Raw genomic sequence first — 23992 nt, forward strand, 5'->3', positions numbered from 1 at the left:
CAACAAAGCAAGCAGATACATGAGTATGATCTAATGGCAATTTAATTCTTAAAATTTCCTCTTTGCTTCCCTACAGAACATCTGAAAAACCCTCACAAGTGATGGCTGCAGCAGCAGGTGCTTCACTGACCACCCTGGCCAAAAATGCCTCAGAAATCCAAAATGATGGCAGTTGTCCCTTAGACGACGACTCACTGTCACTCACTTTGATAGTTTTTTTCTCTATTATTTTTGTTGTTGGATTGGTTGGAAATATTATAGCCCTGTTTGCCTTCCTGTGCATTCATCAGAAACGGAATTCTATCCAAGTTTACTTGCTAAACGTAGCTGTTGCAGACCTTCTGCTGATCTTCTGCCTTCCCTTGCGAATATTCCATCATGCTAACGACAACAACTGGCTGTTTGGACGCATTTTATGCAAGATTGTAGGAACCCTGTTTTACATGAACATGTATATTAGCATAATCCTGTTGGGACTCATTAGTCTAGATCGTTACATAAAAATAAATAAGTCTGTGAGGTGTTCTAAAATGTTAACTACGACACGAAGTGTACAGATTTGTTGCATGGTGTGGGCAGTTGCACTGACAGGATTTCTAGTAGTGGTTGCACCATCTTTTTTTAAGAGTGACGACAGCAATTCTACTCTGTGCTTTCATTACCGAGATAAACAGAAAGCAATGCCAGAAGCAATTTTAAATTATATTACTGTCATCATTTTTTGGATCGTTTTCTTCCTTTTGATCCTTTCGTATGTTAAAATTGCAAAGAAACTTCTGAAAATTTCCAAGAAAAGAGCAAATTTTCCCAACGCTGGAAAATACACCAAGACGGCAAGAAATTCTTTCATCGTCCTCATCATTTTCACTGTCTGTTTTGTTCCTTATCATATGTTCCGGTTTGTCTACATCACATCACAGCTCCGAGACACACCCTGTTATTGGAGGGAGATCATTCACAAATGCAATGAGGTGATGCTCATCTTTTCATCGTTCAACAGCTGCCTAGACCCAGTTATGTACTTCCTAATGTCCAGGAGCGTCCGTAAGACTGTATTCCAACTGATCTGCAGAAAACTCCACAGAGATTCAAGCCTAAATCTGGAAAGCACTTCAGACATAAGACTTGGACAATATACCCAAGAGCGATTATCTACTACTACTCCCCACTCGAGTTACTCAAGGAAGAAGTCTCTGGTTTGAATGAATGGCTATCACTTTCTTTCTGTCACTCCAGGGCATCAATTGCAGATCACCAAATGTTCTACTGTACAGCTACTAATCCTGCCTCTTCCTGTTAAAAAAAAAAAGAGAAGTCTTACTTCTGTTTGTGAAAATGAGAAGTTACTTTTCAGAAGTATTTTGCTCTTGTTTATCCAAGGAAACAAATCAGGAAGTTTTCAGACATCATCTGTTGGACTAAACTTAGAACACTAACTCTTTAAGGAGATTTCAATGAAGTGGTTTGAACCTGTCTAAGGAATCTTGTATATACACGTTAATTTTAGTAACTTGTGTATGTAAATAATAGGTGAATTTTGCAAAGGTAAATTGTGTCCTATTTGAAGGAGCTGTATAAACCATTGCAGATTTTATGTACTTCTCTGTTTTAATAGGTTTCAAAGATATCAGTATTTTAACTACATTTATAGATGTGCTTTTTTCTGAAGTGCTTTTTTTCTGGGAAAATATTGGAAAATTTAGCAACATACATAGCTGAAAAAATAGTGATGCATACAAGTTCCATTAATTCAGTTATAATTACAGAAGATACACTTCATTTTATTAAACATCAAAATTAAAATATTCAAGCCTCCTAAGCCCCTTATTATATTTTCAACACTTTAATGAATGTCAAGGTTGAACACCTGAGGAAAAGCAAGCAATGCTTTTGGAAAATTAGAAATTAATGCAGGAGAGATGATGTGGGTGTTTTCATTTACCCAAGATTTCCTTCAAACTCCGACAAATTTGGTGACTGCAGCTACACAAAGTAGTTCAGCAAGGAACATAAACTCACAGGACTGAGCACCAAGAGCAGCCAAGTTCAGTCACTGCTCTATTTACAGATTTCAAAAGCCACACTTCCTCCCTGGCACAAACCTTCTCTTTTCATGGCATTAAAATCATCTTGATAATTGCTGATGCAACATCCCATAGATACAGCTCTGCTCTCAGATTAAAACCACACAGGCTTAGGTATTTAGGCACAAACATATTTCAAGCTGTAATATTTCTTAAGAAACTGGGGGCTGAGGGTGAGTGTTGTCTGGCCCAGAGATGACTAATGCAGCAGTTATACCATGAACAACTTAAATGTCTGGTGTTACAGGCCAGAAAGGTGAACGAATTAGAGACAAGATGTTAAGCTCTGTAAAATAAGAATTTCTTATCCTGACACATACAAACAATTTTGCTCAACTAAGCAGGTGTAAAGAGGTTGGTTTTAATATCACTACCAGTAAGTTCTCTAATGGATCATGTGTCTTTTAATGCCAAATATGTGCCAAAATCTATGTGGATTTTTATTAATTCCATGCAATATTCTGGTTTTATAGAAGTTACTCATAATACTCTTGTTGTACAAAGTAAATATAAGACTTCACTTCTGCTAGATAGAAACTTGGTTTAATTCTGATGTGATTTATCTCACTCAGATTTGGTGAAATTGGGTATAAACATGTTAAGAAATTCAGAATGACTAGCCAGTCTATTTTGTCTTCATTTCTTTATATGAAAAAATGTTGGAGTTTCTTGATCTTCAGAAGAAAGATTCCTGCACACACGTAATTTCAAAAAGGTACAATGGTAACTGCATTTTTTCCTAAACACTTCAGCCTACAATGAAGATATTTGTATAACAATTTCTGACATTCTCACAATAATTTTATCTATCGTCTTGTCATCCTTTTACTTGTATGCTCTCTTGTTTCTGTCTTTGTACAGATGGACACGAACGACACGGTGCAGCTTGAACAAAGTATGAATTCTAAGATTCTTTTGAACAAAGTGTTCCACTTAAACCAGAATTTTCCTTTACAAGGGCTGCAATTCACGGACACTGCAGAATTGCATAAACAGACTCAGAGCTCTTAAGAAGATCAAGTAGTAGTACAGGGGTTTGATGCTGAAAATCCATTTGACTTTTAAAGCTAAAGGCAAATAAAAATGTGTTCTATGGGACAAAAAAAGACCAACTTCCTACTCTGGGAATACCTTTATGAATTATACAACATTTATTTGGTTACTATAATATTATTTTGCAAGCAACTAAATACATAAAAGGCCAACAGGACAATAGTCCTGCAGTACAAGTAACAGATTCTGGTCCATCATTGGAATGTAATTACATTGGCCTTTGGTTTTTAATAGTTTTAACAGTGAAATCTAGTCAGTATTTTCATCAAGAGGAAAGCCTTGAACACCCATAACTACTTGCATTGATCAGATGTGTTTACATGACAGCTGTTCTTTATAGATTGCAGAGAAGACACAGCAAAGAAGTCATGTGTAATAACAGCAAAGTTTCAGAAAAAAAAAGACATTTTAGAAGAAATATTAAAGTGCAGCACTTTCCCAGAACAACCTGCTACACATCAAATATTTCAATACAGGATAATCTATCACTTAAACCAGCCTCTGCATACAAGCAGCAAATATGACCCAAATATTTTAAAGAGATTTCAGGAGTTAGAGTCTAATGCTCATGAGGCAACTCCACAGCACTTAAAGAGACAAAGAAAGCTAGGCAAGCTTTGGTGTGTATGGTACCCTAGGGAAAAGTGAATAGATTTGTTTGAGGGATGTCAACCCTCAACAAAAATTCAAGACATAACTCTTTGCTCAACAGCAATAAATGAGCAAAGAGACTGTTAACATTTGGGGAAAAACAACCTGAAAGTCATCATTGTTCTACTGTAGAATTTATATGACGTGGCTTCTATACAGACTGCATTAAATACATCAACTCTCCAGCTCAGAAATGAGAGTTCTATAAGAAAGTCTGTAGGAGCACAGAAGAGGGGAACAGGTATGACTATATCATCTTGTCAGAGTGTGGCATTAAGGGAGAAGCAGTTAGAACACAGAAAAAAACCCCAAACCAATCAGACAAATGAAAACACTTTTGGACTTCCAGAGCTATATAATTCAGTGCCTCAAGATGTTAAAGGCCGATGTGTCAACTGGCCCAGAAAGGGATCTGAAACCAGATAGCACTGTCAGGTAGGAAACAATTCCTACTGACCAATAAACAAAAGCAGGTATCGTTACTGTTTGTAAAAAATACTTCATCCTTACATATTTTTTCCTGCAATCAGTTTTCCCAAACTTAGGGTAAAACGTTAGGCTCTGCAAAACAATCTTACTGAAGAACAAACAGTCCTGAAAAATCTTGGGGTCTGCTGAAAGTTACACTATGACATGTCAAATGAGCATTTAGTAGTCACATTAATGGAGTGTCTTACTTCTCTCAGCAGTGAATTACCAGGGCCAACTACAGATACTAGTGGAGTCTTATTTTAATTTGTCTAATTAAAGGATAACTCTGTGCACATCACATAACCTGCACATACCTTATTCAAATCTGCAACACATCCTTGAATTTCAGTTGGTATACCAAAGTGTCACCTCTTTTTTAATATGCAAAAATGGGTGCATATTTTCTTTAGCATAAATAGCAGTTATAAAATGCATATAAGGTCTGTGTGCTGCCTGGTCACTTTATGCCTTTTAGATTAGACAAATACATCAACAGGTACATTGTCTTACACATATTTCTTAAAATTAATGGAAAACATGCAAAGAAAAACAAGCAAAGAAACTAAACTGTTTACCAGGTACAAGTTTATAACTTGAATCATAAACATGCTAAAGTGTACCTGGATTGAATAAATGGCTGTGCTGGTTTCAGCTGGGACAGAGATAAATTTGGTGGGGATAGATTTCTTCACAGTAGCTGTTATGGGCTATGGTTTGGGTTTGTGACCAAAACAGTGTTGATAACACAGAGATGTTTTTGCCATTGCTGAGCAGCATTTGCACAGTATTAAGGACTTCTGTGGCTCTCAGAACACCCCCCACAGTGAGCAGGCTGGGGGTGCACAGGGAGTTGGGAAGGGACACAGCCAGGACAGCTGACCCCAACTGACCACAGGGATATCCCAAACCACATGGCATCATGCTCAGCAATAGCAGCTGGGGAGGTAGTTTGCCAGGATTGTCATTTCTCAGGAACTGGCTGGGCATTGGTCAGCCACGTGTGAGCAATTGGGGTTTCTAGCACTTGTTTCTCTTGTGTTTTTTAAAAAAATATTTAGCTCAAACGGTGAGTTTTCTCACTTTACCCTGCCAATTCTCCCTCCCAGCCCACCAGAGAGAAAGTAAGTGAGCAACTGTGTGGGATTTAGGTGCTACTGGGATTAAACTACAAAAACTCTCTTTGGCACCAAACACAGAGCTCAAAGGGTTTGAGATAACAACAGGTTTGACCACAGCGTGTGTGTTCGAGGGAGCAGGAGGGAGCATCAGAAGGAGAGATCTGTTCTGCAGCAGAGCAGCCACAAGAGTAAGAGGGGGAAAGAAGAGTAAATTGTAAACAAGTTTTTGCACTTTTACCCTTCTGATTCTTTCCCCATCCCACTGAGAGGGAGTAAGCAAGTGGCTGTGTGGGGCTTACCTGCCTGCCAGGGTTAAAGCATAACATCAAATTTCATTTTCACACTGAAATTAACTCTAATTATGGATTTAACCTGAAAATTGGTTTTTGTCATGAGGGCAGACAAGTATATTTTGATGACACAACGTGGAGACACTTCACTGAATTCCCTCACAATATCAGTCAATGAAGCCATAAGAGAGGAGTGCAACTCACACCACTGAAAAACAAGCAAGAATCACATTATTCCTAGAACTGGAAGTTCACATACAGACACTGTAGTTCAATGCTCTCTCTGACAGCACATGCAGAATCAGAGCAGAGAGGAGGGAGTTGTGCTGTACAGTACAAATAAGTGTACAGAATAAAAGAACCCATTGATAATGTTCCACCAACCCAAAATGTATTTTCAATGTCTTTTCTGTAGCACTGTAAACCTTCTGCCAGTCTTTCTTCCAGCCCTTATACAAAATCCCAGCTACTGAGGGGTCTGTGGAACCCAAGAGGATGGAGGTGTCACCATTCACTGCTTGGGGATTGGTAGGAAAAAAGCCTTGAAGAGAAGCTGCTCAACAGACATTGTGAAAGTGGGAATAACTGCAGGGAAGGAAGGAAGTTGGAAAAAGTCTTAACATTCAAACTGCACAGTTAGAGGTGGAAGTGCAGAAATAAGAACATCAATGGCAGAGAAATGGATAATTTTTTCCTGTGGTACAGCGAAGAGAGAAACAAAATGAGGAGTAAATGGTGAGTCCTGGTTCCTTCAAGTTTGTGCAGAGGGGTAGTACAGCTCTGTGCTTATCACAAAGCAGGACCAGCTTCTTCAATAGAGCTCTCAAACCACAGACACAAACAACTGTGCTTTAAAGCAGAGAAAATGCTTTCTATTCCTTCCACAAAAATTCTCCCTAGGTAAAGATGCGACACAAACAGAGTCAACAACAAGTTAGAAGTCTGAAGAAAAGACAGGATCATTTTTGTCAGGGTGTAGGATTGGTCTTTATCAGCAAGGAATGACTTTCGCAACTGTTCTGGTTTTGGCTTAAACTACAAGAACAGCCAACCAAAGTTACCTTTTTAAAGTATCAGGTTTGCTTTTACTGCCATGTTTAAGGTTTTTATTTTGACTTATTACTTTTGCATTTTCACAGAAGCTTAAGAAGAGCCTGGAAAAGCCAAAAAGCTGTTGTAGACAAACATACTTAACTGGAAAAAACCCACAAATTACAGTATGGTGCAGAAAACCACAGAGAAACCTTCCCATTTGACTATGATGATCCACAGAGTTAACATGTTAAAAACCAATTTCTGAAGTTAAAAGTAAAAATCAGCATGAGCAATACACAGCTAATGCTTTTTTAGAAGCAAATACAGTTAAAGAGATCTCTGGGAGATGCACAAAGATTGTCATTGGGGAAAAAATACGAAGTATTTAACATTGTGCATGCTTGTATCTAAACCTCAATGGAACACCACAGGAACAAGGACTTCAAAGACTGCCTAAGAGACTATTAAACATTTAATAAATATGAGACTTTTTCTTGGAGAACGAATTTTAATATAGCTATACATTCAAAAGTGGAAAAAATAAAAACAGGATACAATTAAATCTAGCAAGAATTAAAGTACATGCAAACTAATTACAGCATACAACCTAATTACTAATACTTCACAGCACATTTCCCTCACTTAGATGTAATTGTAGATGAGTTCAGCTATGCATTCTAAATAAGAAGCCAGCATACATGTTTATCATTTTAGCAAAAAATTAATGAGACTGAACAATAGAATTGATAATAGATCACTGAGGTGAATTCTCACGGTGTATGTTTAAACATAAAGCAAAACTAGCAAAACAAGAACCCTACCAAAATTGCAGAAGTTTTTACATTGTGTCTCTTCTGTTCTCATAAAGGAACTTATTTATAGCTGTTCAAAAGCCATACCCGACAACCACAGACAGACAATTCAGAGGGCTCAAGCTCTGCAGAGCTGAGCAGAGTTTGACTGACCTGGGATCATACCTTTCCTATGGGGAGAGGGAATTGTTCTGTGGACACTTCTGGATGGTTTGTACAGGACAGAGTATTTCTTGGACACTCTTTTTGCCCAACCGATACCAAGGATGCACTAGCCTGTTAGTGATTGCATACAATCCATCTCCTGCCCAGACACAGGAAATGTGCTCGTTTGGGCACTTAATGAGGACAGCCATGGACACAGCGTTATTGCATGTGGGCTGCAGGAACAGCCAATCAGCTCTGTGATTGTTCACTCCTGGAGCTGAAGAACAGTTAAGCATCATTGAAAAGACAAAGTTTTCACGCATAAAATAGTGATTTTTTTTTTCTTCACGTTTGAAAGTGGGCAGTCCTAAAGAGAACCCCTCCACCCCCAGAAAGAGGAAAGCACTATATAAAGGATTGCAAGGTGTTTCTGTGTCACACCTCCAGGACTCCAAGGGACAGTTACACTCACTCTTCCATCCTATCTCATTCTGCTTATTTCTCCAATGGAGCTGCATCCTGACCTGATTTCAAAGTCTATCTTGTACAGACAGTATCATCTTGTCTGAACTTTAAATGCTTAGCTGCTTTTGGGCACTGTGAAAGTGTACACTCTGAAAACCTACTTATGTCAGAGAGATACTGTTCTTAACTGTACTTTCCAGATTGTTTTCATTGCAGCACTGGAGATAGGACATTGGACAGAACCAATCCCTCTCTGCAAAGGAAGGTGACTGCAGCTTGAATAGGTAAGCTTAAAACTACTACTATTCTGTTTTGCCTTGCAAAATTTGGTGATTGACACAAAAATCATCATTAGACTTCTAAGTAAGTGAATTTGACAGTTACCTTGTGAATTTAACTTATTGGAATAAGAGAATTTAATTCATTTTGGTTCAACAATACATATGGAACTTAGTGTACACTAAAATGCAACAGATATAAAAGTTAGTTTAATTTGCAAGTTGACAACTTGCCCTCAGGACAGTTTTAGACTTAGTGTCTGGGCTTTTTATCATGGTTACACAGAATCCTCTTTAGCATCTGAGCTCATTTGCTTAGAGCTGTTAGAAAAAATGATTATCAGTCTGTAAGTTTGAAATCTGTCAATTTTTTTTCCATATGATTTTATATGGAACAAAATCTAAGAAGGATACACTTCAGTATAATATGCATGCAACAGTAAAAGCTTTCCACAACAGGTCAAGTGTCAGTTTTTATACACAGTCACTGTATAGAGCTTTGATTTCTTATTTTCAATTTGGAAACTGAGAAAAGACTGAAAACAGAACTTGGAAAAACAAGTAACCCTTTTTTGCTAAAAATATAGACTGAGTTGTAAAGTGTACATCTAACATCAGAGCTCTAATAAAGTCTCATCAGCTATGGACACAAGCACAAAATAAATGCATCCAGCCAGGTTCCTGCAACATGCACAGTCTAATTTGTGCTTAAATGGAGGTACCAGATATTCCTCTGCATTTCTGCAATTCAAGTAATACTTTGCACTTAATTTGCTCATTTAAAAGTATCTAGAAGTGGTTTCCAAAGTAGGTTACAGATGTTCCAGACTACTGAGAAACAAACCAAGATCAGTGAAGTTATTGTCAGACCTTGAACCTTCAGCTCCTAAACTTATTTTATCAGATTCTGTGCAAGTAAAATCTTTGGGGTTCAACATCAGCCAACGTTTTCTTCATAAAATCTCAGTGGAAGAGAACACCCAAACTGTAACATCATCAAACTCAAGATGACAACAGCATCAAACAGCACTTAGGAACACTGAAAAGTAGGGGAGAAAAAGAAACAGCTGAGATAAGAGCAATGAATAACAGAGATGTTAGATGCACATCACAGAGGACTAACTTTTTAACTTGTTTTCCAGCTCTATTCATTCAAGAAACCCTGGCATAAATGAACAATTCAACATGTCTTCAGCCATCCTTAGCTACTACTGTAGCTCTACCCATCATCTACTCTTGCCTATTTCCTGCTGGAAGTTTTGGAAATATTCTGGCTGCCTGGATATTTTCAAGGAAAGCACCCACAAGAAGAACACAATACATTTACCTGGCAAACCTTGTCACTGCAAATTTGCTTGTATGTGGCACGATGCCCTTTCTGGCTGCCTATTTTGCAGAAGGCTACAGCTGGTCCCATGCTTCTACGAAATGCAGAATAGCATATAACCTGGGGACTCTAGTTATGCATGTCAGCATGTATGTTACCATTACCATTCTGTGTTCAATTGCCCTAAGTCAGTATGCAACACTGAAGAACAACAACACCATGAGGTACTCACAGGCAGTTAACAAAAGCTTCCACAGATCTGCACTTCAAAAGTTCCGACAGCCAAAATTTGCTAAGTATTTGTGCATTACTATATGGCTCATTGTGCTCTGCATAACAATAATAGCTATAACATGGGATGCCCAGGGAAAGGTTTTGGGAGAAAATCCCAAATGCTACAACAAAATGGTAGAAGTTGGTGACCTTACTGCAAAGGTTGCAAGTTGCCTTGCCACTGTATGTTTTTTTGCATCTTTTATGACAGTTTTGGGGTCATACTATTCTCTTATTAGATGTCTGAGTAAAATGCAAAAAAATACTTGTATTCAAGAAAAACATTTAATTAATAGTACAGTGAAAAGAAACATCCTTGTCATCCAGATGATATTAACTGTCTGCTACCTTCCATATCATATTTTTAGGCCAATTTTTTATATACTGTTTACAGAAGATGACTGCCCAAGGTCAAACAATCTAGTGGAAATTAAAAATTTCCTTACTTGTCTTGCTGCTTCTAAGAGCAGTTTAGATCCAGTTATAATCCTTCTGCTAGATAAAAAATTTAAGCAAAGTCTTTGTGACCTCTTTACAAAATCCATGAGAGGACCTCAAAATCGTAACACTGATATTTTCACTGAAGACTCTTGAAATGGGAAGGCATGTCAGAATATTTTAGCAGACAAGTAACAATAAACTATATTTGACTACCTGTAGCTGCACTTTGATATGAAATGGTAAATATTTAAATAAAATGCTAGCATTTTACTTGCTTTTTTCCTCAATCATCTTGCTTACTATGTCAGCAATAGCCATAATAAATCTTGTGTATGTCCAAATGAATACAAGCAATTTGTACAGTGAACTGTGTAATATCTCTTCATACATGCAATGCAAAAGGTATTTTACATCACAGACCTATGGACAGTGTTTCAACCTAAAAAAAAAAATCAAGGAGGAAGGCAGAAACTAGGCTGAAGTTGAAGAACCAGCTCTCTATTGTCACCAGTAAGAGTCCCAGGGTTTGGACACAGGTTTCCTTTACAGAAAAGGTTGAATAAAGCACAGACCTTTTCTCTGGAATGGTTGAACCACAACTGTGCTACAGAACCAGATAACTACAGCAGTTTATGCCTTCCAGATGGCTTAGATGACTGCTCTTAGGGCAACAGCTGCAGGGCAAGGGGAGCAAAGCTGTTTAATACCTCTTACATTTTGCACAGGAAGGAACTCAGAAACCACTACTTCTGTCCTTCCTTAAATACATTTTATAGTGAACATAGTTGCAGTTGCTAGGATATCTCAGCACAGTGTCTGTTTGGGGTTGTTTCTCTTAACACCAAGTTTCTGATAGCATAGGCTGAAGGAATTCTTTCTCCACTTTCCTAGTCACAACCACTCAATTCCTCAGTGCTGCATATATCAAAAAGTCAAGAAAATGAATGAAACTCTGGGAAACTACTTTGAGATGTACTCTTAGCAAGATCCCACTCTAACATTTCTATGAACTACCAAAAAATTATTTATGCTTTAGTTTTTTTCTTATGTAGTCTGTCCAAGATGATGTCTCTAAATTTTTTTAATTGCATCATAGTTTTTCTTGTTTTAAATAGTGGAAAAGCTTTTCTGTAGTACAGGCAATTTGAGAAACTACAAATTGAGTACTGCATTGGTCTACCATTTGACAGAATAGTTCATGGAGGAAAGATCCCCCAAAACGTACAGACATGAGGGAGAGACAGAAAAATACTACAGCAAAACTGCTCATGAGGTAAACTTCTTGCATTGCTTATACATCATTGTGCCAAATCAGAAGTTAGCAGATGACTTCTATAATAATAATAATAATAATAAAATTCATTTCCATTGCAGTGAACACAAAATCCTAAGGCAACTATGCACATCACATGGTTTGCAAAGCAGTTTATAAACTGCAGGTGTCTGTCTACTTTTTGGTTAACCCATTCAAATATGCTGCATGGGTAGCTAAGCTCAGTGATCAGAAGACATTTGTTTTCTGACTGTCTGAGCAAATATTGAAATATTCAAACTTACTGACCAGAAATCATGGAGATGTTGAGCTCCAGGAAGGCCAAGCAGCATAAACAGCAAAACTGCTGCTGCTGCCCCAGCAGCCAGTCAGCAGCACACTAGGAAAAGGGCTGGGCAAAACAAGCACGGGGACTCTGGGATGGGAAGCAGAGGTACAGGAGTGGACATGGACAGGGGGAAGAGAGCACTGCCCAAGGAAACACTGAGAAAAAGTACTGCAAGCTTTATTCTTGGAGCCTCTTAACTTCTGCATTGAATGAGGAAGTGCTCCTCAAAAAAACCTGGCCAGGTAAGACACCTCAATTCCACCTCTGTTAGTGATTTTGCAGCCTTAATAAGCTTTTAACAATTTAATATGCAACAGAATCCTCACAAAGACGTTGCAACTGGATCTCAAGGATCTAATAACTTGTAGAAAATACAGAGAAACCCACCAGTTATTACTGAATCTCACAAATAGATACTTTATTATTATTACTTTACTAATTTTCTAGGTCTACCTAAAAGCAAAAGTGTAAGGCTTGAACTCTACTGGCAAAATCTGAAGTGATGAACTACAAGCAGTTCAGGCAATGAAAGACAGAAGTTGTAACTGAGTGTGCTCTCAGAATTCATACGGTTGATTAAATTCTGTAGAGTGCAAAAATCAACATGCAAATCCATCCACAGATCAGCTCTCAGTTCACCTGGACCAGCTCAGATTTCTATGTGACACAGCAGAATGCATAAAGCTTAGTCCTACTCCCTACTTTCCTGTGCATCAAATAATGATCAAACATCTTGCATTTGAAAATAACATTCACAGAAAGTCTAAGAGAGAAAAAAAAGTAGTATGATTATATTAACCTTACAGATTTTATTAATTCACTTTCATCCATTCAGATAATCTGGAAACTGGTCATTCACTCTACTTTCTTTCAAAACAATGTCTACAGTGACATCTAGAGCTGGGATACTGCAGTCAGCTTAACACATTCCACACCCAAACCCTATAGTTCTGAGCTGCTTTTGCCAAAATGAAACACTGTTGGTTTGGACTGCTTTAGACTGATCTGTTAAAATTTTTTTTCACTCATGTAATTGAACATTTTTATGTCTAAAGATAGTACTTAAAAAACCCCTGTGATTCTGAATTTTTCAGAGACTGGATAAGCTGCAAAATAAACTCCCACTTTACACTCTGCGACATGGGCCTACCTTAGAAGCCCTTGGAACTGAAATTTGTTTTTGTTCAAGCACATGGTCCAACAAAAACAAGTGCAGCTTTCAGGAAGACATAGCAACATAAAGATGATGTTAATTTGGAATTCTCATGTGGTATCAAAAATGAACAATTAAAAGAACTTAGAACCTTCAAGACAGAACAAGGTAAGACATTCTACCTGGGATTACGAGGCCCTCTTTAGAATTTGATGTAAGAAATTACTTTCAAAATACCAAACTTCAAAAGTCTATTACATAATAATTTCCTTGATTTTGGAAGGAGAGGGAAAAAGAGGCTGGGAAAAGTCTGTAAGGTCTGTGTGCACAAGACAAATGACTCCTTAGAAAAATGATCAGTTCAGTGTCCACACTCTCTTCCATCCCAGATCACCCACAGGAGTTCGAAGCACAGGTTATCCTCTCTCCATCTTCCCTACTCACTAAACCAAGTTCCACTTCTCAATCTGCACCATCAGAGCTTGTCAGAATTTTCATTAATTCCTGCAGTGCTTGACTCACTTTGGATAAACCAAAGTATTTGAGAAGTAGGAATAACTCTTTTAGGCAATGACACTAACAAAGAATATGCATATTCAAATTGAAGAGAGTTGAGCCACTTAAATTAGACCTCACATTACAGTACTTTGGGATAAACTACTTCCATAAATATCCACAGAAAGAGTACAAAATTCACCAGATCAAAAAGAGTCTGTACACACACTGATCTTAAACACGGCAATTCTCCTCCCAAACTTGATTATATTAGAGAAGTTTCTGTAATAGTAAATGTTTAAGACTGCCTGCAAAAAGTAGATAATCCTACCAATATTGTAGCATTTAAGCATGTGCATCTCTGAAATCTTAGTGTGGCTGAGCACTGTCATTATGCTGTCGAAATGATCCATTAAGCTACCAATTCCAGTTTAATTTATGCAATTAATTTATAGACACATTCTCCTGACAAGCAAAAAATGCAAGCAGATTTCATATGAATATTCAAAAACTAGAAATTAAACTGACTTTCAAAGCAAGTTGCAATCAAATGCATGTAATTTGTGAATACAGACCTCCTCAATGTTCTATATTGATGGAATTTGAGATGGGCTTTAATCTTACGTGACACAATCAGAGTAAAGACACACTCAGCAAACAGAGATTCCTTATCTACAGCTCCCCCCTTCCTTTAAATTACAGAAACAGAAGTTCAGTAGTTTGCATTATTGTGACAAAGGGTTAAAAAAGTAATTAAACCACCTTACCTTCACATCCCTGTGAATTATATTATTATCATGACAGTAACGTAGAGCTTCCAGTATCTGTCTCATGTAATGACTGAAAAAATAAACAGATTATGCATGGCAAACCTGCAAGGAAAATGACTATACACATGTAGCAAACTAAGTTTTAAGAGCCCAACTATATAAAACTCATCAACTAACTTAAGCCTCAAATATACAGAGTTCTGTAGAATGGAGTTTGTGTTTGTAATAGTGAATGATATAATCTAAAGTCTGAGAACTATTCTGATGGAAGACAAGGAAGATTAGAAAAGAAAAATCTGTGTTTTCTGAGTTTTTGTAAAGGTTTCAAATGTTCAATAATTCTGCTTTACATGACAAAGAAGTCAGGACCCTCCTTTTTGAAAAATAACTGAACACAGAAAGGAAAAAGCTGAGTGTCAGGGCCTGATTTATATGGAAGAGGACTGGACCAAGATCTTGGCTTGTTTGATGGAGAGTGGAGACTAACTTCTTTCTCCTGTGTCCAAACAATGGCCTAACAGATCACTGACCACAGCAGAGAGCCAAGAGAGCCAACTGCATCCTGTGCTGCACCAGGCAGAGCATCACTGTGGGCTAAGGGAGGCAATCCTTGCCCTCTGGAGGATACAGCCAGCTAAAGGAACATTTTTCCCTAGGAACATAACTGTGCACTGGGAGCTCAGGGAGGCTGTGCAATCTTCATCCTTGAAAGTATTCTAGACCCACATGACAAAGCCTTGAGCAACATGATTCAAATGCCATGCTGAGCCTGCCCTGAGCAGAAGGTGGAATACAGACCTCGATGTCTCTTCCAGCCTGGTTTCTATATGCTAAAAGATCTACAGTGTTGCAAAAAGCAGACAAAGAATCTCATGGGCTTTGAGTTCAAGCATCATGCCACTAGGACAGAGGGTTTCATTGTCCTTCTGCAGTTACTTGACTCTTTCATCTTAGTTTACCTCATAAGTGAAAAGCTGAAGTAACCATAAATAAAGTGATATATAAGAAAAAGACAACTCTGTCTAGGAAACCAGGAAAACTCACACATGTCAGGCAAATCACTTAATGCCATCATATGAGAGATCCAGAAAAAGCAAAGATAGTATTGGATGTAAAAGATTGTTTTACTCAATAGCCCCATCCAAAAGTATAACTAGTAAATGACAAAATGCTCCAAGATTCTACTTTTATTATGCTAATGGTTGCAATAAACATCTAGAGTGTGGAAACTGGACTCTTTATAGTATTCCAAGTTCTAGCTAACAGATTGTACAACAGTATATTCTATTCTTTTCCATTTATCCTGTGGGATTAATTAAAATCATAATTCATACCTGGCTACAGCCTCGCTGTAGACAAATCCAGCATCTGCTCTCTTCACAATTTCAAAACACAGGTCTGCTCCATCCATACTGCAGGGAAAAAAAGGGAAATTGCTTAAATGAATGGGTTACTACAATCAATTACATAAAAATGCTCAAAAAATTTATTTACTCCACTCATACACATCTTACATCAAACACTGTGAATACATGTACTGTGCATTACTAACTAAAACAGCATTTAATAGGTAATCTAATAGAAAACAGCTTGCCACAGGTTAACCATTTTATGTCCCTCGAGTCATATAACAGCTCTCTCAAAACATTAGCAATACCAAACATTTCTTTGATTGCTTAAACTGCTCATTGAACAAGGTGTGCAAGACAGCAGAAAGTAAATGCCCTGTACAAGAGAGCTCTGCAAGTTAACAGTTAAGGCCTGAGATTAGGTTAAGTGTCTTCTTAAAAGCATTATAAGTGCAACTCTATAATAACTACTGTAGTAATAAAAAGATCTTACTCAATTTGGATTTTAATGAAGACTTTAAAAAATACTCCAGAAATACAGTATGGTCTTTCCAGTTGGCATTCTCATCAGGGTAATTAAGCAGCCAAGAAGAGACTTTACACCTCACAGCCTCACTGAAGGCACCTGAGAGCAGTGACAGCCCACATACTACATCACTAGCTCTTGATATCTTTCTCCTCTTCTCCCTAATTGTCCAAAGTCTTTCTGATCACCTAACCTCCCATGGTGAGTAGCATCACACTTTAGATGCAGGTATATTCATAGATCTTCAGCTGAAACTAGACTGTCATTTCTCTAAAGCTAAGCAGCCTGGTGTGGTGGAACTGGTCTGCTTTTCCTTCTTCTGTATGTGACCTGAGGCAGATTGGTATCTAGAAATACCAAGGTGGGGCAAGGAGAGAGTAACAGGAGTTCACAGGAACAACAAAAATCACATAATTCATGCTTAACAAGGCACTTGCAAAAATATTGATCGTAACATGTAACTTCCAGCCTTCATACCTTTTCTTTTTTCCTCTCCACAAAGACTCAAGGGAAAAAAAAAAAAAAAAAAAGGAGCAGAAGAATTTGTAAGGTATCTAGAAAGTCAACATTACCAGGGCCATTTTGGTAAGCTGTTCAGAATGTCAGCACCAATCACTTTGGCTTTGTTACATACCTGCAATATTAAACTTCTGCTTAGGGAGTCACAAGTCACGTGCAGAAGCTTTAATTCCCAAATAAATTCAAAAGGTATCCCCATACAAAATACAGAATTGTGTGGATAGAGCACTAACAACGATAAGAGCGACTGTTGACCAAAAGAAATGCACATTTATTTAAGCAGGTGGAAAAATAAAATCCTGCCCAGTTATTTCAGCAGTTGGTACCACCTTGGGGTTTGCCATGTCCCACAAATCAGAAACCCACACTGCCAAACCATGACTGCTCTTCACTGCATCAATAGATTCCTCTGTAGTTTTTTTTCCCCAACAGTTTTTCTGTCTTGCTCAATTTCCTACAGCTAGTCTGTGCACAGGGCTAAGTATCACCCAGAGAATATGCTGTGCTGCACTGCACATCGTCCTGTGCAGCAGCCACAGGGTCAGGGTCAATGAGAGCAGCATAAACCTGCATTTCTCTGGCTCTCTGGAAAAAATCCCTCATGTCAATCTCTCTTTCAATACTTTCTCACACCAACTACCAAATATTAAAGGATGAAGAAGAACCCTTAAGAAGAATAATTTCAGCCTGACTTGTTCTAAACTACAGATGAATAGAGATAAAGAGGCACTCAAGATTTTTATCAGCATTGATAGTTGCTGAGAGGTGGAGATAAGAATGTCATTCCTTTACACTAACTTTCCTTATTAAACAGGGTGTTTATAATCAGAATGGTCTTTAACATGCATTTCTACCTCCCACGTACACATACCAGCAATTTTCATTTAAATTTCATAACAATAAGTGGCAGTTTGAATTTTTCTTGGCATATTATGTTTGAAAGTTTTATTCCATTAAGATGAACTCTGCTGATCTCCAAAGTATGCAGCAGGTGTGCTTTAATCTCTGACTTCAACTGACTACTTTGTCAAGACAAAATCTTTCTTTAAGAGTACTTTTCTTCCTGTATAAAGGGCTTGTATCACCCCATGTGACACAATACATTCAGTACATGATATTGAATTTTACCTGAAAACCATGAGACTTTTGTCCAGCTGAGGCTGAGTCAGACCCAGTTAGAAGAAACCCCAGAAAATTCACTGCAGTAACAGACGAAAAACTCAGCCACATACCAATCGCTTACAAGATGACTTTGCAGTCACTGAAATGCTTATGTGATGCAAGAGCATTACAGTTTTAAGATGCTGATGAAATGAAAAGTTCAGGAAGTCTCAAAGCTTTGTAGCTATCACCATAAGCATGTGAAAAAAATGGAAAAAATAAAATCCACTGAGGTAAACAAAGCTATTATCCGTGCTGAAGACGTAAGTGAATGATGCAAAAGAAGCTGGGAAGCATCTCATCACCATCACAGCCTGAGCCACCCCTGTGGCCAGCAGAGGGCACCGCCAGCCCTGGCACGGGAGGGACGCACACCAACCTCACCTCCAATTTTCCATATTCTGCTATTGATTCCTCCATATTTCTATCAGAACTGCGCCTGGATGTCAGTCCTTTGGATATTTCTTCCCACAGCTCTGATTAGTGCTGCCTGTGCACCTTGAAAACCTTTCTACTGCTCTGCACGAAGCTGATGAGAAGTTAGAACCTGCCTGGAGAATTTACTCCTAAATCATATCCTATGGAGAAATCTTTGATCCTAACAATGAGTCTGAAGAATAATAGACAGTACATTCCAGAAGAGATCTGTTTTGATACTGAGGTATGATCACAGAATCATTAAGGTTGCAAAAGGTCTCTGAGACCATCGAGTCCAACCTGTGACCTAACATCACCATGTCAACCAGACCATGGCACTAAGTGCCACCTCCAGTCTGTCCTTAAACACCTCCAGGGATGGAGACTCCACCACCTCACTGGGCAGCCAGTTCCAATGCCTAATCACCCTTTCTGTTAAGAAATTCTTCCTAATGACCAACATAAACGAAGTAAACCCACCTATGTACAAGGGTGAGAGAATATTCTGCAAATGACCAGATATTAAGGTATCTGTCATCCACTCACTGATGCTGTATCTGAGCTCTTCAGTGTGAAAGTACTTGCAGTGCACAGACTTTGATTATACAGATGATAAATCGCATATTACGTACTCTAAAGTCTAAAACGTGGTTTTCAGACACTTCAAAAGGAATATTTGTTTTGTTTTAGAAATATTGCAAGTAGCTGACCATTCTGAAAGGAGGAAATGGCCTCACATTGTGCCAGAGGAGTTTCAATTTCTTTACCAAAAGAATTGTCAAGCACTGGGCTGCCCTGGATGGTGGAGTCACTATCCCTGAGAGCATTTAAATGTTTCTAATGTTTATTTTAACAAAAGTTTTCAAAATAATGTATTTCCCTGAATGGCACAATTGTAGTTATCAGCTATATGCTACATTTGCTTATTAAACTTGCACTTTTTTTGTATCAATAGATTTGGCAAGATATTCAGGGTGATCCTAGCAGCTGCTCCATGTAGCTCAGCCTATGACACAGTCGTGGATCTTTGTATCATTTATGTGCAAGTGATGGCACCAAGTTTTAGGTTTGGTTATTCTGTGCATTTCATGTGCTGAGCCTGAATTAATTTTCATGCAAAGCATCTGCCAGTCCTCATCACCAGCTAGGCTTATATCTCCTCTGCAGATCTGTGTTGTCTGTCCCTTTTCAGTCATTTCACAATAACTAGACCCTAATGAAATAGATTTTATTACCATAGACAGAAATTTGTTGCCAATCAGTCGAGTTTGTTATAATAACAGTGTAATGAACAGACAACAGGATGAGGGAAATAAGTTACCTGCATGTTCAGAGATGCTTTTCTGCTAACTACAAGTTTCTTATTATGGTCACAACTACACAGTATGCCACTAACATCATCAGACTCACACACAGTAAATATCAGTCTTCTGTTGGATCACTTTTCCCCTCCAGCACAACATATTGCATCCACAAATCTTCCACACTTTGAGCACAGGTGATCCTACTGCCACATTTTCTATCACTGTTTGTTACAAAAAAGTTATGACTTGTAGTGTACAAAGGAGATAAGGACATCCTTATGGTACAGAATATTCTTCAAATAATTTAGCCTCATAATTCCTTCTTTCATGTGGCCTGAAGTCAGGTACAGTATTTGTGTAGTAATTCAAATTGTTTGGAGTTACTTTTTTATGTACACAAACATAAATTATAATAGGCTTGTCATTAAAAATAATTGCTGCTTTTGTCTCATATTTCTGAGCTATCAGCATGGTAAAAATAGAAGCAAAACCTTTTTGCCATTTCAAAATCTTGTTAATTATCACAGAGTGTCTCCCCAAGGTGTACATAATTATTTTATAATAGGATAATTAAAGTCCCATGGTCCATGCTTTGGGATTTACAAAATAAAGAGCACAGCCTGTATTGAATCAAAATGTGCAGAGAGGAAAGCATAGAACAATTATTTCACAAAATCACGAGTTTATAAACGCATCTAAAAAAAAAAAAAGCAGAGGATTTTCAAACAATTTTCAGCTTTACCTAATTTTTTGCTGTTACCACTAGCTTTTCCACCACATCAGTGGTAAAACATGTGAGAATTATTTTTAAGTGCATGTCTCTAATCAAACTCTTGGCTCTAGTAGACAAGCCAGTTCCACCTAACACACCGGTATGATGTGGTTGTTCCAACATAAGCAGAAAATGAAATTGAGGAAGATCAGGGGAATTAAAGAGGTACAAACACATATGCCCAGACACACTGGGAATGCATATATGGAGGGAGCATAAAAAGAAGAGCTGTCAGAGAAGACAAGGAAGACAGGATACAGAACATGCACAAATTACCATTCTTGCCTGTCTTTGGTCCTTCCCATTTAGCTAAAACCTAACTCAGGAAGGACTAATAACTTTCCCCCTAAGGAAGAATGTGCTGATTTAGGGGCTGCCTCCCTTTTTTTGATTCCTGTTGTTGATTAAAAATACATGTCCACTGCTTCAAAGTTGTTTTGTGCATCCTTTCCACTAAACTCTTACATTAAAACATCCAAAACATATCTTTTAGACCAGAGCCTCTTTTCCTATATTGTGAATAGGTATATTGACTCACAAGAATACTTAAATACTCCAATAAGCTTTACTTCCTTATCTAATAATGGAAAAGCAATGCCAAAGAAACAACACACTGGAAAAAAAAACGAAAAAAAACTTCACAACTGGAACAGAATATCCTCAGTTACTCAAAGATGATGTTTATCAGCAGATTTACGAGTTGTTCTCACATACCCTGGTAGGGACAAAGCAGCTATCAACAACAGCATCTCTGTCTTTAGGAAGTCCTGATGTTTGCCACTTAGCCAGTGGGACATCTTTTTTTTATTTGGGTCAACCTGTACTTGCCAGCAAGAAATATTTTCACAGCACTCAAGACCTTTGAGTGACAAAACAAGCAGGCATGAACAGACAATACTTTTTAGGATTTTATTTAGTAGACGAAAACAAAGAAAGGTAAAATCAAAGAGAGAAACTTACAACTCGAAGACCATGTAAAGCATTCCATCTGAGCTGTATGTCTCCAAGAGCTCAACAATGTGAGGATGCTTCAGCATGTGACAGATACTGGCTTCTCTCTTCAGATCTGTGGAAGATAAGAAGGCAGAAGATCAGCTATATATTCAAGCTGTTGAATGCAAAAAAAAAAAAATTGAAAATGATTAAAACACAATGTTTGGCAAGACATGCACGTGTGAAATTTCTAATGAATGCTTTAATCTTTTGAGTGAACATTGCTGAGATGATATTTAATTATGCTCCTTCTGAACTTGAGTGTGAAATTAAGTTTAAAAACTCACATAGATCTCAAAATATAAACACACAAAACTTACAGAGTCTTGAATTGACTTCTTAATACAATATTTCCTTGGTCACAATCCAAAGAACTCTACAGAAATAAGTTCCTTTAATGCACATATGCAGACTACACCAAGATTTTCATCCTAAATATCCAACATCACCATGAAACTATCTCCAAATGGAGACAGGCTCTTTCACCACAGCACAGAACTATTAATGACTATTAATGCCTCTGCTCAAAGAAAGAGCCACTAGAGCAGGTTGCTCAGGACCACATCCAGTTGGGTTTTGCTCATCTCCAAGTGTAGAGACTCTATAACCTGCCTAGGAAACCTACACTGGTACCTCATCACCCTCACAAATAAAGAAGTTTCTTTCTTACGTTTACATTTCTTGCAGTTTCCTTCTTTAATATCCTGTATATTTAAGTAACATATGAAATGACACTGGCATAAATTTTAACCAGCATCTATTATCTTGTATCTCTGCTCTAGAGAAAAGGGAATAAAGGAGAAGTTCTGACTAAAGAAAGAGCAGAAACCACTTTGACATATCTCAAAGTTTGAGAGATTTTGTTTTTAACTGAACAACATTTACTTTTTCTGATCCCAAATGAATCCTTCTGCAGGTATAGAAATGCAAAAAAACCAAACCATACTGAACTATTTTTCTTTCTTCTTTGTTGAAACTATTTGCTACTTTTATTATTTAATCATCCTTAAATGTAGGGTTTTTTTAACTTATGTACTAGTATTCTAGAACAAATAGCAAAATTCTGAATGAATAGCCTTGATGATAATTTGAGAAGTGAGGAAAAGATTGGTCTGAATTCTGAACTAGACATTTTACTTCTGTATTCTCTTTCCATGTGACTGTTCATTGTTCAAGAGTGACCTACATATGTATTAGTGGAAAAAATGAAAACATTGGTTTGAGAATGTTCAACATATTGTTGTGCTACACTGGAAAGAAATTAAAAATGCACAATTTTCACATGTGCCCTATTTAATTTCTAACATTCAAACCCACAAGCAATGAGATGACCATTCTTTCATGTGAAGCATTTAACAGGTAACTCAGACTTAGCTACAATTTTAGTCATCTATAAATTCAGAAGAAATGCTCAGAGTTTGGACCTGACTGAATTTCAATCCAAGAAAAATGTCCAGATTCACAAAGTGTAAATTTTCTTACTAGAGCTTTCATAATACACTTGCATTATATGTTCCTCCCTCACAATCTTGCAAATCTAACCTAAAAGCAAAACGACAGAGCAATCCCTTTAGAAACCATTATGTAATGTCACCTCAGGAAGTGCAAGCAGAGCAGCAAAAAGGAGCATCTTTCACTGATGGAGAAGAAATTTCAATGAAGAAATGCATGACAAATTTGTCCTCTAGATGGAGGAAATTCTATCACTTAAGAAAATAGCAATTCTGTCTTTCATTATTGAAAATATTCACATAGGAGTTTTTATACCATCTTCATGCAGAAGAAAATCATACTGTAACGTTCCCTTCCATCACACTGAGGCAGTGATTTGACACTAGATGGTCACCAGCTCTTCACTAGGCCAAGAGGTGCACTGCAGTAGATATAAAGTCTTTCCCAAACAGGATCCCAGATCAGCAGACTGAGGGAGAGCATTGGAGAACAGAGAACTATGTGATTCTATGAGTGACCATGCTCTGCAGAAAACAGGGTGCTTTTATTCTGTCTCTTACTGTATAACTACTTAATGCTACCACACTTCACCGTGGGATCCGATACCTATTTTTGATGGAAAGCAGAGTGAAAATCCAATTGGAAATTACAGGAAAATTCTGCTGCAATTACAGATACAAATTGTGTTCTAAAGAAGTTTATTTTGGCTGCTTCCTTTATTAGTATTTTGTGGGCTTTATTTGAGGAAGAAAATATGTGCTGCCATTTCCCTCGTTCCTCTGTGTAGCACTGGATGAGTGCAACAATTGCTCACAGACTGAGCAGCAGTACAAGAGAAAGGAGAAACAGAAAGTGGAAAAGAAAATCTTCAAATGGGAAAACAAATTAACAGAAGTTAAAGAACAAGGTTTTCTATGACTATGAGGTCCTTGGGGCTAGGAGAAGAACAAAGTTCTATTTTAAAAACGGCAGGGACTTGTTCAACAGTAGACCTATTAAGGAAGAAGAAAAGTAGGTATAAAGAAACAGACAAGT

The 23992-nt window shown here is 37.7% G+C and overlaps 2 protein-coding genes across 4 annotated transcripts in view; one reads left to right on the forward strand and one right to left on the reverse strand.

The window, feature by feature from the left end:
* Positions 1–23992, reverse strand: part of CASK (calcium/calmodulin-dependent serine protein kinase (MAGUK family)) — a 127292-nt gene that overhangs the window by 79328 nt on the left and 23972 nt on the right. For 2 of the 3 annotated variants that reach the window (XM_009071672.1, XM_009071671.1), the window contains exons 1-3: positions 21473–21549; positions 15799–15876; positions 14462–14534 (exon numbers count right to left, since the gene is read on the reverse strand). In XM_009071672.1, the coding sequence (XP_009069920.1) occupies positions 14462–14534; positions 15799–15876; positions 21473–21549 (228 nt within the window). Of the gene's footprint in view, positions 1–14461; positions 14535–15798; positions 15877–21472; positions 21579–23992 lie in introns of those variants that run through there. The other variant, XM_009071674.1, reaches the window with a different exon arrangement.
* On the forward strand, positions 102–1202 carry GPR34 (G protein-coupled receptor 34). The gene has a single exon (XM_009071675.1). The coding sequence runs from the start codon at positions 102–104 to the stop codon at positions 1200–1202; it is 1101 nt and encodes a 366-aa protein (XP_009069923.1).

This window comes from Acanthisitta chloris, unplaced genomic scaffold (genome assembly GCF_000695815.1).
Source record: "Acanthisitta chloris isolate BGI_N310 unplaced genomic scaffold, ASM69581v1 scaffold4333, whole genome shotgun sequence".
Classification (NCBI taxonomy): Eukaryota; Metazoa; Chordata; class Aves; order Passeriformes; family Acanthisittidae; genus Acanthisitta; species Acanthisitta chloris.

Bases quoted from the DNA above. Each gene is read 5' to 3' on its own strand.
- GPR34 (XM_009071675.1), top strand. From the start codon at position 102: ATGGCTGCAGCAGCAGGTGCTTCACTGACCACCCTGGCCAAAAATGCC.